Source organism: Prunus mume, linkage group LG1, assembly GCF_029339155.1.
Source record: "Prunus mume cultivar Tortuosa linkage group LG1, ASM2933915v1, whole genome shotgun sequence".
In the NCBI taxonomy this organism is placed as follows: Eukaryota; Viridiplantae; Streptophyta; class Magnoliopsida; order Rosales; family Rosaceae; genus Prunus; species Prunus mume.
In genome coordinates, this window is record NC_142698.1 from 2,925,236 (window position 1) to 2,939,336 (window position 14,101).

Genomic DNA, 14,101 nt, shown 5'->3' on the forward strand with positions numbered 1-14,101 from the left:
ACTCAATTACTTTAGTTAATGTTAATTCCAAGTGTTTTTCCATGTTGAGTATCTATTACCATGCTTAATGCTTTGAATGTTTGGCAACATTTAATTGTTTTGATGCTAAATTGACAACTTGGATGTCCAATTTAGAGTTTTGCTTCTTGTAACAGATGTCATGGGTTACATGATTAGACATGGATGTTTGTCATGACTTATGTGGTTGTTTTGCTGGTCTTCCCAAGAACTTAATGGGCTTTTATTATCTTAATTTCATTATTAGGGATAGAATGGGTTGATAATAAGGATACTTTTGGTATGACTAGAGATGATGAAGTATCAAATAAATTAGGGAAAATCAATTGTTAACATGGAGAGTAATTAGGATTAACATGCTAAGGGAATTGGGTAGAATTGGCTATAGTGAAATCGGAAGCTCTAGTGCTCTCATAACTTAAATCTCACCACCTTATTTTTATATGCTTGCTCTTATTTATTGTTTTTAGTTCATTAATCATTGAATCTCATTATTTGACTGTTCAAATAAAGTCTAGAGTTAGTCACAATTAGTACTTGGTAAATTAAATCACTCTTCGTGGGAACGATACTTCACTTACCTCTAAACTATTGTGTGATTCGTACACTTGCGAAATTGCTCAACAACTTCCATTGCCATGATTTAAGTATGTTATCATATTGATGTTCACATAAATCTTAGCACCAAAGGCTTCATGTGCAACATAAGGTATTTTCCTCAGTCAACAAACTTTTAATTTAAACCTAGCCGAAGAAGATATGCAAAATTGGGTTGCAAACAATAGGACTATTATGGGTGTTTCTTTCTTAAAAGTACTACTTTTGGACTCTGATCACAATTGATTGCACCCCACATGAAGTGGAGAGGAAAGCAATTACCCATCATTCCTTCCTTTATACTCTAATGTTTGCTTGCTACCGACACCACATGAACTCAACGTGTAAAGCAATCATCCAATATTCATTCATTTTTGACTTCTGATCAGTAGCCCTTGGAGTTTTCCTTCACCAAAAAAACCTGAAAACAAGTGAAAAGTAACAGCTAAAAGGACAATAACGTCAGTGGGACTACTTGAAAGAAAAAGGAAAAATGTGCATGTGATTAGGATCCAAAGAGATTTAAGAAAAGAAAGAAAATTTACCCACAACTTTCATAACTGCCAAGTTATTTTAAAGTGGACTCTAGTACAACCAGACAGTGATTCTTAGCATGTGGTTTTAGCCTTTTTCTTTTTCTTCTGTTTCGAAATATTTTTTTTTATTTTATAAAACTACAATTACTTATTATTATTAGTAAGCAACTGATCTATTGCAGGGACATGAAAGTGTCGGCACTAAAAAAAAAAAAGCATAATGCATTGTACCTGACCCAAAAAAATGCATAATGCAATTTACAAAATTGTTGCTGTTGATGTCTCCATCTTATTGTTGTTGGAGCATGTGGTGGTGCGGTCCTTGGATTTTGGTTTTGTCTATTTTGGCGTCGCTTGCATAAAAAGGAGTCTGCTTTTGTTAAAAATAAGGTTTTACCAAATTCAGGACTGAATTCTGTGATTGACGGTGCTAGGAAGTTTAGAAAGTTAGGAAATTTTGACTCGTTTGTGCTTGAAAACGGCCAGCAATTTACGAAGCGAATCACAAGAAAATATGAATAAGATGCTGAACTAACAAAACAAATTCAATATCAGTCATTTATTGGTCAATTTTCACAAGGTCTAAACTACAAGTTCCCTTTCTTTTGGGTTTTCTTTTCCATCCCTCTCTCACTCTCTGTTTTTTTCCCCTTAACAAAATTGTTTTCTTTTCCTATGTACAAGTTACAATCCAGAGGACTGAAATGATCGAGAAAAAGCAGAGGCACCTCTTCAAGCTTGCAGATAACTCCAATAAAAGATAGAGCTGGGCGCCCGAAAAACCTTGAACAAAAAACTGAGCAGTCAGCAGCCCTCTCTCCCTCACAAGGTGTAAAATCCATCAATACATAATATACAGAAATCATCTCCTTTCTTTGCCTCCAAACCTAAAAAAGCTGCGACTTGTCTCCCTCGTAAAGCTGTCAGAATTGTCTTTCAAAATTGGAATGCCATCAATTCAATGTCGCTGGGGGATTGATTATAGGCATTACTTGCTACTGGCTACTGATGACTCCTCTATTTCATCATAGTGGCTCTCTCTTTGGCACGGAAGTCATCCAAGCTACGGTATACTTCCCTGAGCAAACGATCCAATTCTGGATGTTTCATTAGAGGCTCTTTCTGATCCCGTTGTTCACGATAATGATGAAATGCCCTACACATACACAAGGAATTCAAAATATAAAAAGCTACTTAGATGCACATGCTTGGATGACAAAAGGATTACTAGCCAATCACCTATAATTCAAATTCAGTTCAAAACAGTTATACATGAAAATGACATAATTAAAGATCTTCAATTCCTTATGAAACGAGAGCATTTAAACAAAATTTAGTACTTATACTTAATGTTAGCTTTGTTATATGTATTCATCATAAATATAGGTGAAAGTGAGCCCTTCTATAAATCCTCTAAACTAAATGTTTTCATCTCCTTTGTATTATTACCAATTACCACAATATCTACATAAGGCCGTAAGTAATAAAGTCTAAACAGACCGGTCGTGGTGATATCCGTACTTCCTCATAGATTGCATAACTATGCCAAACCAAGCTTTAGGATGTTGCTTCAACCTACACAGTGATTTTCTCAATCTACATGCATTTGCGCTTTAAAAAATGGTAGCAAAACTAGGAAAGAATTCCATTCACTTCCTCCTCAAGATCCCTGAGAAGAAAATCATTCATATCAAAATGCTGGAGGCCAATTCCAAATCTGCAGCCGAGGATAGTAGAACCCGGATGGTATTGATCTTAGCCACAAGTTCAAATAATTATTGACAATCTATCCTACAAGTCCATGCATAACTCTTCAATTGCTTTCGACCTTTCAATAAAACCGTCTACCTCCTGCTTCACCTAAATATCTCCATTTGCAACCAACTACAAGTAGAGTTCTTTTCGAGACCTTCCGTTCCTCAGCCACAGCAGCCTTACAATTAGATTTTCGAAGAACATAAGGCGAGACATAGAGGACCAGGTCGCAAAATCTTTATAAGATGGTGATAAATATTGATAAGACAAATACAGATGGTGACAAACAATAAGACACATGCTTAGATATAGGTTATGGTACAAAATTACCACAAAACTATAACAATAATGAAGAGACTTATGTTCACAGGAAATGGTAACCAGCAGCATTAGTCCCCTTGCTGGGAATCGAGTATCATTAACATGCACATCCATATCAGTTAAATCAATACCAAAAGGTCAACACACGGGTTGGATTCTGCAAACAACTTCAGGATTCACATGAATGGCAATTGATTGGTCAGTTGATTGGTCAACAGGTGCCTTCAGTGTCCAATTCACTACTTCTAAGATAGCATAGTTACCAATTACATCTCTGAAACTTTGGTAACTTATACCAGAACCTCCCTTAATCACACCACGCTCCCCCTGAAGAGAAGTTTCTGGTTCTCCTAAAATGTTTCTTCCCTAAATGAGATATCACCAAAAACAAACATTTTCAGCAAAGGACAGTGATAAAACTTTCCATTCTAAGTGGCAGAATATCCCAAAGATATATACTTAAGGATACAAGGATCAAACTTACCCCAGTGTTCTTTGTGGACATGGATATACTAACAGAACCAAAACACCTTATCAGGAATACAGAGCTAAAATGGGACTGGGCTAAGAACCAAAAAGGGGCTTTGACGAAATTCAATTGATAAGATATGCAGTCGGGAGTTGCATCCCGAGCAGAGAGGTAACCTGAAATGGGATGTATTTGAAACAGAACGAACACAACCGAAGAACTACAATTGAAACAAGACCAGGATTTATAAGAGCAAGAAAAAACAAGATTATATCTCAAAAAATGAAATGGGAACCAACAACAAAAAGCGAAACGACTTCGGGCATGGCCAGCTCCCATAGTGTGACGGGTGGCGTGTACAAGGCCTGGGAACGAATTCACTGCCATATGGCTGACCAGCGATTACTAGCGATTCCGATTTCATGTAGGCGAATTGCAGCCTACAATCCGAACTGAGGACGGGTTTTTGGAGTTAGCTCACCCTCGCAGGATCACAACCCTTTGTCCAGGCCATTGTAGCATGTGTGTCGCTTAGGGCATAAGGAGCACAATGACTTGACGTCATCCTCACCTTCCTCCGGCTTATCATGGGCAGTCTGCTCAGGGCTCAACGGTGGCAATTAAACACGAGGGTTGCGCTTGTTGCGGGACTTAACCCAACACCTTACAGCACGAGCTGATGACAGCCAAGATTTCATTTCAATTGGAATTTGGTTATTCACCATGTACGAGGATCCCCGCTAAGCATCCATGGCCGAATGGTTAAAGCGCCCAACTCATAATTGGCGAATTCGTGGGTTCAATTCCTACTGGATGCACGCCAATGGGACCCACCAATAAGTCTATTGGAATTGGCTCTGTGTCAATGGAATCTCATCATCCACAAATAACGAATTGGTGTGGTATATTCATATCACAACATATGAACAGTAAGAACTAGCATTCTTATTGAGTCTAGAACTCATAGGGAAGAAAATAGATTTATGGATGGAATCAAATATGCGTTACCCCAGAAAGATTGAGAAACATATATAGCAAAAAGGATCAACAACCTATATACCCCTAAGAGACGCCAATTTTTATGCATAGAAACACCATCCAGTTAGGGTGTATATTTTCCTTCAAGAGAAAAAACACAGTTTATTACAAGAAAGCTATGTGAAAAAACGTAGATGAGCCACGAGGTCTCCATAGACAGCCAGTCAAGTCTTGGAGTGGGGTTATAGGCTAGCATTGGTACAAGTAAAATTTCAAGGCCAAACAATCACAACAATGGCAGCAACAACAGGGAGGCAAGGCAGCACCCAACTATTCCATCTAAACCAAGTCTAGCAAGGAAAACTTAAATTTCTGCAGTCTGATACCATGCTATGATGTTAGATAAATCAATTTTTCTTAATCATCTTCATTTACAAAATTCTTTTTTCAGCACGAGATTTCATGGAAATTAACCAAAGTCTTATTAACCTAATCACAAAATTAGAAAATCAATATTTTAAAACACAAGGTTTCATGGAAATGAACCAAAATCTAGTTAACTGTAACAGAACACTATGGTAAATTTTCTAATAGGAAATTCAATTTATTTAGTTATTTTATTTTTTATAATGAAGGTTAAGAATCTATAATTGACTATCCACTCCTCTTTCCATTTAATAACAAATTATTTTAATGTTTAATTCTTTCCTTCAAATATCAACAGAATTCTTAACCGAAAACAATATAATAGCAAGAAAAGAACACCAAGCTCAAAGAAAAAAGCAGCCGATCTGCATAGACATCAGAAAGTTAAAGGAAGTTAGTGTTGAGAATAGTTACCAATACTTTTCAAGGCCATAGAGATTGCCTTTATTGTAAAACTCAACTGTGAGCTGTTCAAAGTCCTTATACAGATCCTCTCTAAAATCCTTCTCCAAACCATAACTGAAATAAGAATACATAGACCCACACGTTAGTGCTAATGTACTGAAGAGAGAAACATACTTAGAATTCTTTGTTAAATAACTGAAAACACAAGTGAAGCTTAAAATTCAAGTGGGGACTGCAAATATTACTAAAACAATGTAAAGAGCACAATTTACCACTAACCTATAGAACCTGAAAAGGCACTCGACTCCATAATTATAACCAGCAGCAGCATCTTCATGTGCGTATTTCCGGAACTCATCATACATTGAAGAGTTGAACATGCTTCTTAGGAAATAAGACCAAAATCTATACAGAGTATTCATTTCCTGCGTGGAAAGTAACAAGAAACACATCTCACTGCAAATCATGGATATTGAAAAGAGACAATGCATAAAAATCCAGACAATTTTATGTAGACAAACTTGCATGACAAACTAAAATGAAAATCCCATTTGTATACTTCAGGCGTGGACCGAAACAGAGGCAGTGGCATTGACATTTAAAGCAACTGCCTTGAAACTCAATTGCAAAGAGAAACAGTTCAGTTACATCCTCACATACAAACGTAAAGATACAACAATTATGTGGAGGTGGAGAACAGAGGATAAAGAATACAAAATTATGTGAGATTGATTTCAGAAGAAATTGAATACTAAATTTAGGTGACAACAATCTAATCATAAATTAAAGCTTTCAACCAATAGAAAAATATTTAAAAAACTACTCTCATTTTTTTCCTTCTTTTAGTATTCTTGGAAAATGAAATTCATATGACAATATAAGTTCAGATAAAAGTCTACCTCACTGCATCCAATTCCCAACTTCTTCCTGTCATTTAGGCAACGCTTATGATACTTTAGGTACCTAAAAGGAAAGACAGCCATGTTAGATAACAAATTTATGCTCTCGCTCTCTCTCTCTCTTCCCCAACCCACCTTGGCCCCCGTCCTTTCTCTGTCTCCTCTATTTCAGTATCTAACACACATACAAGCATGTACAGAGATCAAAATTACAAAATTACATCCCTTACTTCTGTTGTTTAAAACCATTTTCTTCTAGAAGCTGATGACTTGGATGCTGAAATGGTGGAAATGATTTTGGCACAGAACCCATCGGTGGACTACTGCTCGAGAGAAACCCATGGGGAGAAACACTCAATTTTGAAGACCTTGGTCTGTAAAATTAAAATCATATTTGGATTAGCTTTGCGGAATCACAAGACCTAATATGCTTAGACACTAAAACATTAGCTTGGTGTTGCAACTATTGTCCCTTGATTTCGAGTTTTGTTAACTACAATTTCTCATCTCACAAGTAAGAAAAACAACTTCTGAATCACTAGGTAGAATTACTCTACTGAAGAAACAAATCCAAAATGTCATAAACAAAAATAACATTCATTTCTAACTAACCCATGACTTTCAGGAGGCGTGGAACTAAAGAAAAAGCCAACAGAGTTACTTGGTGGACTTTCTGATATGATTCCTAGAGAGTTCCGAGCAGTTCCATAATTTCTAAAGTTGCTTGAGAAGAATCTCTGTCTATGGGACGACTGCTGATTTTGGAAGTTTTTACTTTGCTTCTTCCGGGAATTAGCACTTCCTGACTCTTCAATGCCAACACTACAGTTAGATATTTCTCCAGGCTTTAATTTTGAAAAGCCTTTGCCAACGTTTGATAATCTTGAGTTTGCATCTCTATTTTCATAGCTGGAGCTGTTCTTTTTACGATTTGATCTCTTGGTTTTCAGTTCCTGCTAATTGATCATAATGTTAGGACAGTGAAAGTACAGTAATTAACAAACTCCATTGGGGTTTTCTCAACCTGCTCATAGAAGTAAAGTCCATCGTTTATAGCAGATGCGAGCTCATTGGAAATGGTTTTTGATTCGTTATCTCCAGTTTTAGATCCTTCACCGACTCTACTATTCTGCACAGCAAACAATGAAATGTCAAATAATCAAAATGCTAAAGACATTAAATTAAAATCCCTTGCATGAAACAAAAGTAAAAGGACCTCGTATTCAAAAGACATAAGTTCAAGAAACATCTCTTTTTTATGAGATAGGCAGTTGTTGCATGATTCTTTGGTAGACTAGCAGATTAACACTTTTGATACGACAAAGATGCCTTCACAGCATATACATGCTCTAAAACGCTATTTAGGCATTAAGGGAGTTGCGAAACTAGACAAGCTAGTTGCAATAAATGTAAGTGAAACTGACTGGAATAAGTTTGTTTATTTTTTGGGAAGAATATCCTGATGGTACCCCTGACACATCACCCTTTTCGTCTTACCATACTACAATCTTAAGCACTGGATATACGTCTGATGAGGTTGCACCAACAGAAAACAGATATCAAATAATACATCCAATAACTCAGGGGGGTCGCATTCCTATGTGCAATACTAATATTACTCGTTATGCTTCTTGAGAACATTATACAGTGTTCATGTCTGTTAGATAGAGCATCCAACAAACTTATTGGCTAAGTGGAGAGGCCCAAGACTTTTTATTTATCTATTCGATAAAAAACATAATTTCATTGGCAAGGAACAGAGCAACACAGAGGACAAGTTATCCACTAGACTAGCTAGAAAACGCTAGCTAAATACAACTAAGACTGCAAAACATAGCTAAGCAACAGGACATTGTAATACAAGCCTTAACTTTATTAACGCCACATACTCTCAACACACCCTCATGTGTGGTGTAACTTGAGCCAAACACATTGACTGGACAACTCATGTTGTGTCACATGGAGTGCATGTGGCCATTGGGCTTGACACATGAGAATACCATGTTAGACTTTGTTGGTTTACCACTATTTGCAAGAGCTTAAGAATGAAATATTTAGATATACTTACAATATGAAAAGAGTAATCAGCTCTTTCAAATATACATTTTGTTACTTAATGGCATACCTGAGTGACAATTACAAGTCTCTGGACATCCTGATCATTGACTACAATCTCATCATCTTCATCATCAATCCTTTGGACACCACTGTCATATGAAGAACACATACAATTAGAGGCCGAGCAAGCAGACACTACAACAACGAAGCAGATAGTAAGCTTGCATACCAAATTGCTTGGCCAAGATAAGCCACAAATTTTAGGCTCCAAGTTCCAATTACATTAAATTGAATGGCACCAGTACAGTTCAATCACCAGTTTTTAGTGCACAAACAAACAAAATGTATCTTGGAAGCATACTTTCATCAATAAAGAAATACGAAAAAAAAATGAATAAAAGACTGCAGAAAAGAAGAAGAAATAAATGAGAGCAATAAATGTCCACATGCACAGAGTCACTTAATTACAGGTCACAAGGTTTCCAACACAAAAGTCTTCAGATGATAAACAAGAAATTAAAAAAAAAAATAATTCTCCAGGACATGGTGATTGCTGAGAAACAACATCAAAAGAACATCACTACAAGCACACCCCACTCCCCAAAAAACTGATGAAAAACAATATAGTAATTGGTTTCTTTTTCTCAATATGGCTTTACAATATGAAATAATATTACATTCAGGCACGTAAAAACCAGCAGTTGGAAATTTTAGCTTCTAAGTAAATCCTAATTGCATATTAAAACATAATATACAAAGAGGGATTAAAAGATTGTCCTCTAGACAAAGATATCTCTTCTGGAAAAAGGTAAGTTACAATTACCAGATACAGATACAGAACCGAGTCTTAGCACACATTAGCACACTTGCGGAGGCACGTTATCTATCTTTCCCAGAACTAACCAACAAATTTCAAATAATTCGTAATAAGCCCAAGTCTATTCATTGTCACACCAACCACTTAGGAATGTGAGATTCGTATCTAAGTAATTTGAGTAGGTCAGATTACAAAATGTTGTTGGTGCCTTCATTATTTTCTTCAAAACCAAGTACACCTCACAATCCATTGGGGGCTAGCCCTACAGTACTTATGGTTCTCACATTTAACTAAACTCACCTGTTGCACCCTGGGGTCCCCACCTGTGGCCCCATAGAACGACATTGTACATAAAGCACATCAATCAAATACAAAAAAACAAAAAACAAAAAACATTGAATACCTTCTTCTAACGGGAGAAAGATCATCCTTCTTTATTATTTTCTGCTCAAGCTCTAGCTCTTCATCCAGCATAAATGTGTTTGCAAAATCATTAGACAGGTCACCAACATTCTTCATATCCATATCTGACGGCATGCCTTCCACCCCATCATCATCAAGTCTTACACTTTCAATTCCCTCTGAGTGGTCTAGGCAGTCTGAGTCATGATTCATTTTGACAATTGAGGAATCGCAATTTGATTTAGAAGTCAACTTTCCACTTAAACCAGCATTATAATCTTGTGATCCTCCATCAACCTGAACACCATCAGTGCCATGTTTGGTGTTTGATGGCATGCACAACATCAAAGTTTTTTCATCTGATGCAAGTTCAGCTTTTTCTTCGGAGGTGTTCCTTCTATCATCAATGGAATCACTATTCTCAGGAGCATTGATAGACCTTTCTTGATGTTGAACCAGGGAAGTTTGCGGTTTGGATGTTAACATAGAGTCTGCAGAGGCTGCGGTCCACTTTGACCATTCATCACGTCTCCGTATCTTGTTAGCCTAATCACAGAAAAGAAGCAAAGCATTTTAAAAACATCCATAACTTGTCAGCATATCTCTCAACTTCTCTGAATCCAACATCTTTCATAATTTGAGTAGGCCACCAAAAGTACAAAGGCACCTCAACACAAGTAATTACATAAATGTTCCATTAACCTCAGATTATGAACATTAGGAAGGAAAATTTTCCATTACAGTGGCCTTCACTTCCAAAATGACATGAACCCCCAAACTTAGAAAGGAAAGATCTTTCTTAAAAACAATGAAGAAAAAAATTAAAAAAATAAGGTTAAATAAAACAAATGAGAGAGACAGGAAAAATCCATTGTCAGCAAACAATAGACCACAACAATAGATTGTCATTCCATATTCACCATAAAAAATATTGTCTGGCTTTGCCGTACCATTGAGCATACAGTACAAGACAAGAAGACATAAACATCAGGATAAGTGCTAGAAAGAAGATTAACCTGCACTTCTACAGTAGCTGAACCCAGCAGTGAATCAATGATAAACGTTATGTCGGTACACATTTTTTTAACCTGCAACACAAAATATAAAAAAATTAGCTTATTTACATTATTGCAAGCCACAAAACAGGAGGGCATATATCATCTAATCTAATATATCACACAGCAAAACATCGGTAAAATTGATCAGCATGTATTACTTAGCTTCTACATATGCACTATGGTACCGAAACATACCCTTTTAAAGTCCGCAATCGTGGTTATTGGAACCCATCCTTCGTCATCCATCAATGAAATTAGGTAATGGTCATTCTTTAGATTTTCATCACTGCCAAAAGGAGATTAATAGAGTCAATTAATAATAAAAGCAACATCTGTAACATCTATCTATACTATAAGAGAACACTCCTTGTCTTCTATGGTGTGCAGAAAGGCTGCGGATAACAGATAATTGCAATAAGTCAGTTAAAATCTGGGATACTTTTGTCTTTACATACAACCCCACTGTTTCTCTCACATCCATATATTTCTCTTCCTCCAATAACTTCAACAAGCGCATGTGCTTACTTTTCTAGTATATACAAATTCACTGCTTTTCATTGTAATAATGTATATTTTAAGAACTTCTCCAGGTCTAGGTCCGTTGAAGAGTCCCAACTTTTCAGAGAAGTTTCTGATGAGATCCAACTTTTTAGAGGGTCGAGAATGTGTTTATGCTACTCATTGAAATCCAGATCTATTCACTTCTTGCTTTTGGAATTTATACTGCCCATTATAGAGAGTTGAAAACGTGCTTCACTATGGAAAAGCTTGACTTTCATAAGCAACTTACCTGAAATAATACTCTATTTGTTTAATAATATTGTCCCTCAAAGAGAATGTATGTGTTTCTGAGGGTAGTAATGGAGCCCCTGGATTTAAAGGATGTGGCATAAAGCGAGGAGGATGAGGTCCTCTAATTGCGCCAGGTGGTGGAACTGGAAGATAGCATATGGGTGCAGGACCTGTGTAATTGATATAAACACGAATAAAACATAAGGTAATAAACACAAAGTAAAGATCAGCAGCAGCTAAGTGTTAGGAGATTCATTGAGCACATTGATTTCTCCATTTTTTTCAATTAAGTGAATTCAAGTATACTGGTGACACTGGAAATAGTCAGATACCAAGGGGAAAATGGAAAATTTGTTAAAAATAATACACATAATTGAAAACAAAATAAGACAGCTCAGCACTGGCATGCTATAATTACCAGGAATGCTTGGGCCGACCATGAATCCTGGAGCTGGACCAAAAAAATGAGGTCTTAAGAAAGGCCTAGGTCCAACACCCTGTTGCACAGGAATGTTCTCTCTGGGGTTAAATGGTCGTTGATGATTCCAAGTATGATTCCAATGGCCACCAGGTTCTGGCAAATTGGGTCTTCTGGTAGAAAAATTGGCACTATAAGCATTTGGATTCCCTCGTGGTTGAGGCTGAACTGGTTGCACAAAAGCTTGCACTGGGGTCTCACATCCAGATTTTGCAATATGATTTTCAACACTTGGAATGGGTCCAGGGTATGGCTGGTAAGCATACCCAGAAGCAGCAATGTGTGGATGCTGTACCATAGTATGAAAAACAGGAGGAAGCGGTGGTTGATGGTAAGGTAAGGGTACTGGAAAAGGAGGTGCAGCATTTGGGTTGCGCCTAGGGCCTTTTTGGTGATGTTGTGATGATGAATGCTTGTGTGAAGCATTAGAATTTCCAGACCCATTTGACTTCTGCTGCATGACAAATCCCTGGATGACCAACCAAAACATTTAAAAGCAAATACAGTTAATGACCAGATGAACTAAAGTACCATGTATTCTTTTGTTTTTGAACTATTGCTCATTTTTAATAGGAATGAAATAAATTAATAAAATAACAATGTTCATGAACAGGTGGCAGGCCCTAACACTTGAAATTCTAAATAACCAATCCAATGTTAAGCGTATCTCTCAAAGCACTAGTGCCAGACACATCAAGTAACCAGGTATGGCAGGAAGGGGGAGAACAAGAAATCGAAGACCAGCGAGCCACTTTGGTAATGAATCTCTAAAAAATTTATGTTCTAGTCCTTCAAGACAATGCAAAATCTGTATTTTAGCAGGCCATTTAGAAGAACTTTTTTAAAGTAAATTCCAGTAAGTGCCCAAATATTCAGATACATGGACTGAGTATGTAACAGTTAAATTCTGGGTTATCCTAGTACAATATTAACTTTTGAAGGGTTGCCAAATATTTTTTTGGAAAAAAAGTGAAAATCATTTGCTTTGATTGTAATTTTGGTTTCGATTTTATTAAGCTCTCTAGTTATTAATCTTTTATTTGAAGTTATATTATACTCTGAGATGTTTTCTTCAAAAAATACAATATTTAGGACATCTATAAAGACATGAATATGCGAATTTAATTTTCTTTAAATAATTTTTGCCAAACAAAAATGATAATTTAATTAATTACACAAAACTATTCTCCTAAGAAAACATAAATAAATTATGCAAATAAAAATGACCATTTTCTAAGGTTTCAATGCAGAGATAAAACATTACTGAATTAGCCGTGCATGTTCCATAGTTTTAAACTTTTCCAACATGTAGCAAACAGGTTTGGGTTATTTTGTAGTTCTGCAGCCAAACAATAGCTTTCTCTTATCTTCATGGAAGCTGTCCCATGGAAAACCACTTATGGAAACAAACGGACCCTAAAAAAGATTCCAAGAAATCAGATATTCAGCAATTGACAATTTACCTGAGAAGGCAAAGGAGACGGCTCTGCGACTGGCGGCTTCGCCGGCGCATCTGAATTTTTGGGCCTGTGGGCGTCGGCCAGAGCAGGCCAGGACTCAGCCCCCATGACGGGAGCATCCTCGGCAGCCTTGGCGTCGACCGTGACCGGAGTCTTCCATGGGGACTTGGGCCCACCTCCATTGACATTGAGGTCCCTCTGGTCATCCCCAGCCTCATTCTCAGCCATCACCATCACTCCTCCGATCTCACCAAAACCAAAATTCCTTTCCTCTCCTTTCCTTTGCTCAACGAAGAGAACAGAGGCAGTGGCAGTGGCAGTGGCAGTGACACTGTTAAAGTGGTAAAATTGGGGGGAAGAGCGTGGAACGGAGTATCAAGAGATCTTCGTGGGCTGGTGGAGCAAGCTGCGATCAGAGCAAAACGCGCGCTTTGTAGTGTTTCATCTTGTCATGGGTTTGGTGGGCGCTAGGGTTTTAAGGAGAGTGACAAAGAGAGAGCGAGAGAGAGAGAGAGTTTGTGTAAGAGAGGAGAGAGAGATTGACAGTTGCGGTTGCGGACGCCAACAAAGTGCGCGAGCTGTTGAAAAGCGTGTGTAGGTTTTTTTGGGTCCTTTTTATTTGAGGATCTACT

The 14,101-nt window shown here is 37.2% G+C and overlaps 1 protein-coding gene across 3 annotated transcripts; it reads right to left on the reverse strand.

Annotated features, from left to right (window-relative positions):
• Nucleotides 1-1,683: 1,683 nt before the first annotated feature.
• Nucleotides 1,684-14,101, reverse strand: LARP1A (LA RNA-binding protein). 3 transcript variants are annotated; one of them, XR_016124199.1, is made up of 15 exons: nt 13,473-14,101; nt 11,950-12,478; nt 11,530-11,701; nt 10,935-11,025; nt 10,698-10,769; nt 9,683-10,227; nt 8,530-8,611; nt 7,429-7,533; nt 7,017-7,357; nt 6,635-6,778; nt 6,405-6,468; nt 5,785-5,930; nt 5,515-5,619; nt 2,673-3,084; nt 1,684-2,307 (listed from the first exon to the last, which is right to left on the reverse strand). XR_016124199.1 is itself a non-coding variant. In XM_008232964.2 (14 exons), exons 1-14 carry the CDS (start codon nt 13,701-13,703, stop codon nt 2,169-2,171), a joined length of 2,766 nt encoding a protein of 921 aa, XP_008231186.2. In that variant the 5' UTR covers nt 13,704-14,101; the 3' UTR covers nt 1,684-2,168. The 3 variants fall into 3 exon arrangements, 2 of the variants coding, with proteins under 2 accessions (XP_008231186.2, XP_088902301.1); XM_008232964.2 differs by lacking the exon at nt 2,673-3,084; XM_089046175.1 differs by lacking the exons at nt 1,684-2,307; nt 2,673-3,084 and adding an exon at nt 4,413-4,553.

Excerpts from the sequence above, each read along its gene's own strand:
- LARP1A (XM_008232964.2), bottom strand. The coding sequence starts at position 13,703 with ATGGTGATGGCTGAGAATGAGGCTGGGGATGACCAGAGGGACCTCAAT. Across the intron at positions 10,770-10,934 it reads CGATTGCGGACTTTAAAAGG|GTTAAAAAAATGTGTACCGA; the intron begins GTATGTTTCGGT and ends TTTGTGTTGCAG. Across the intron at positions 10,228-10,697 it reads CAGCTACTGTAGAAGTGCAG|GCTAACAAGATACGGAGACG; the intron begins GTTAATCTTCTT and ends TTCTGTGATTAG.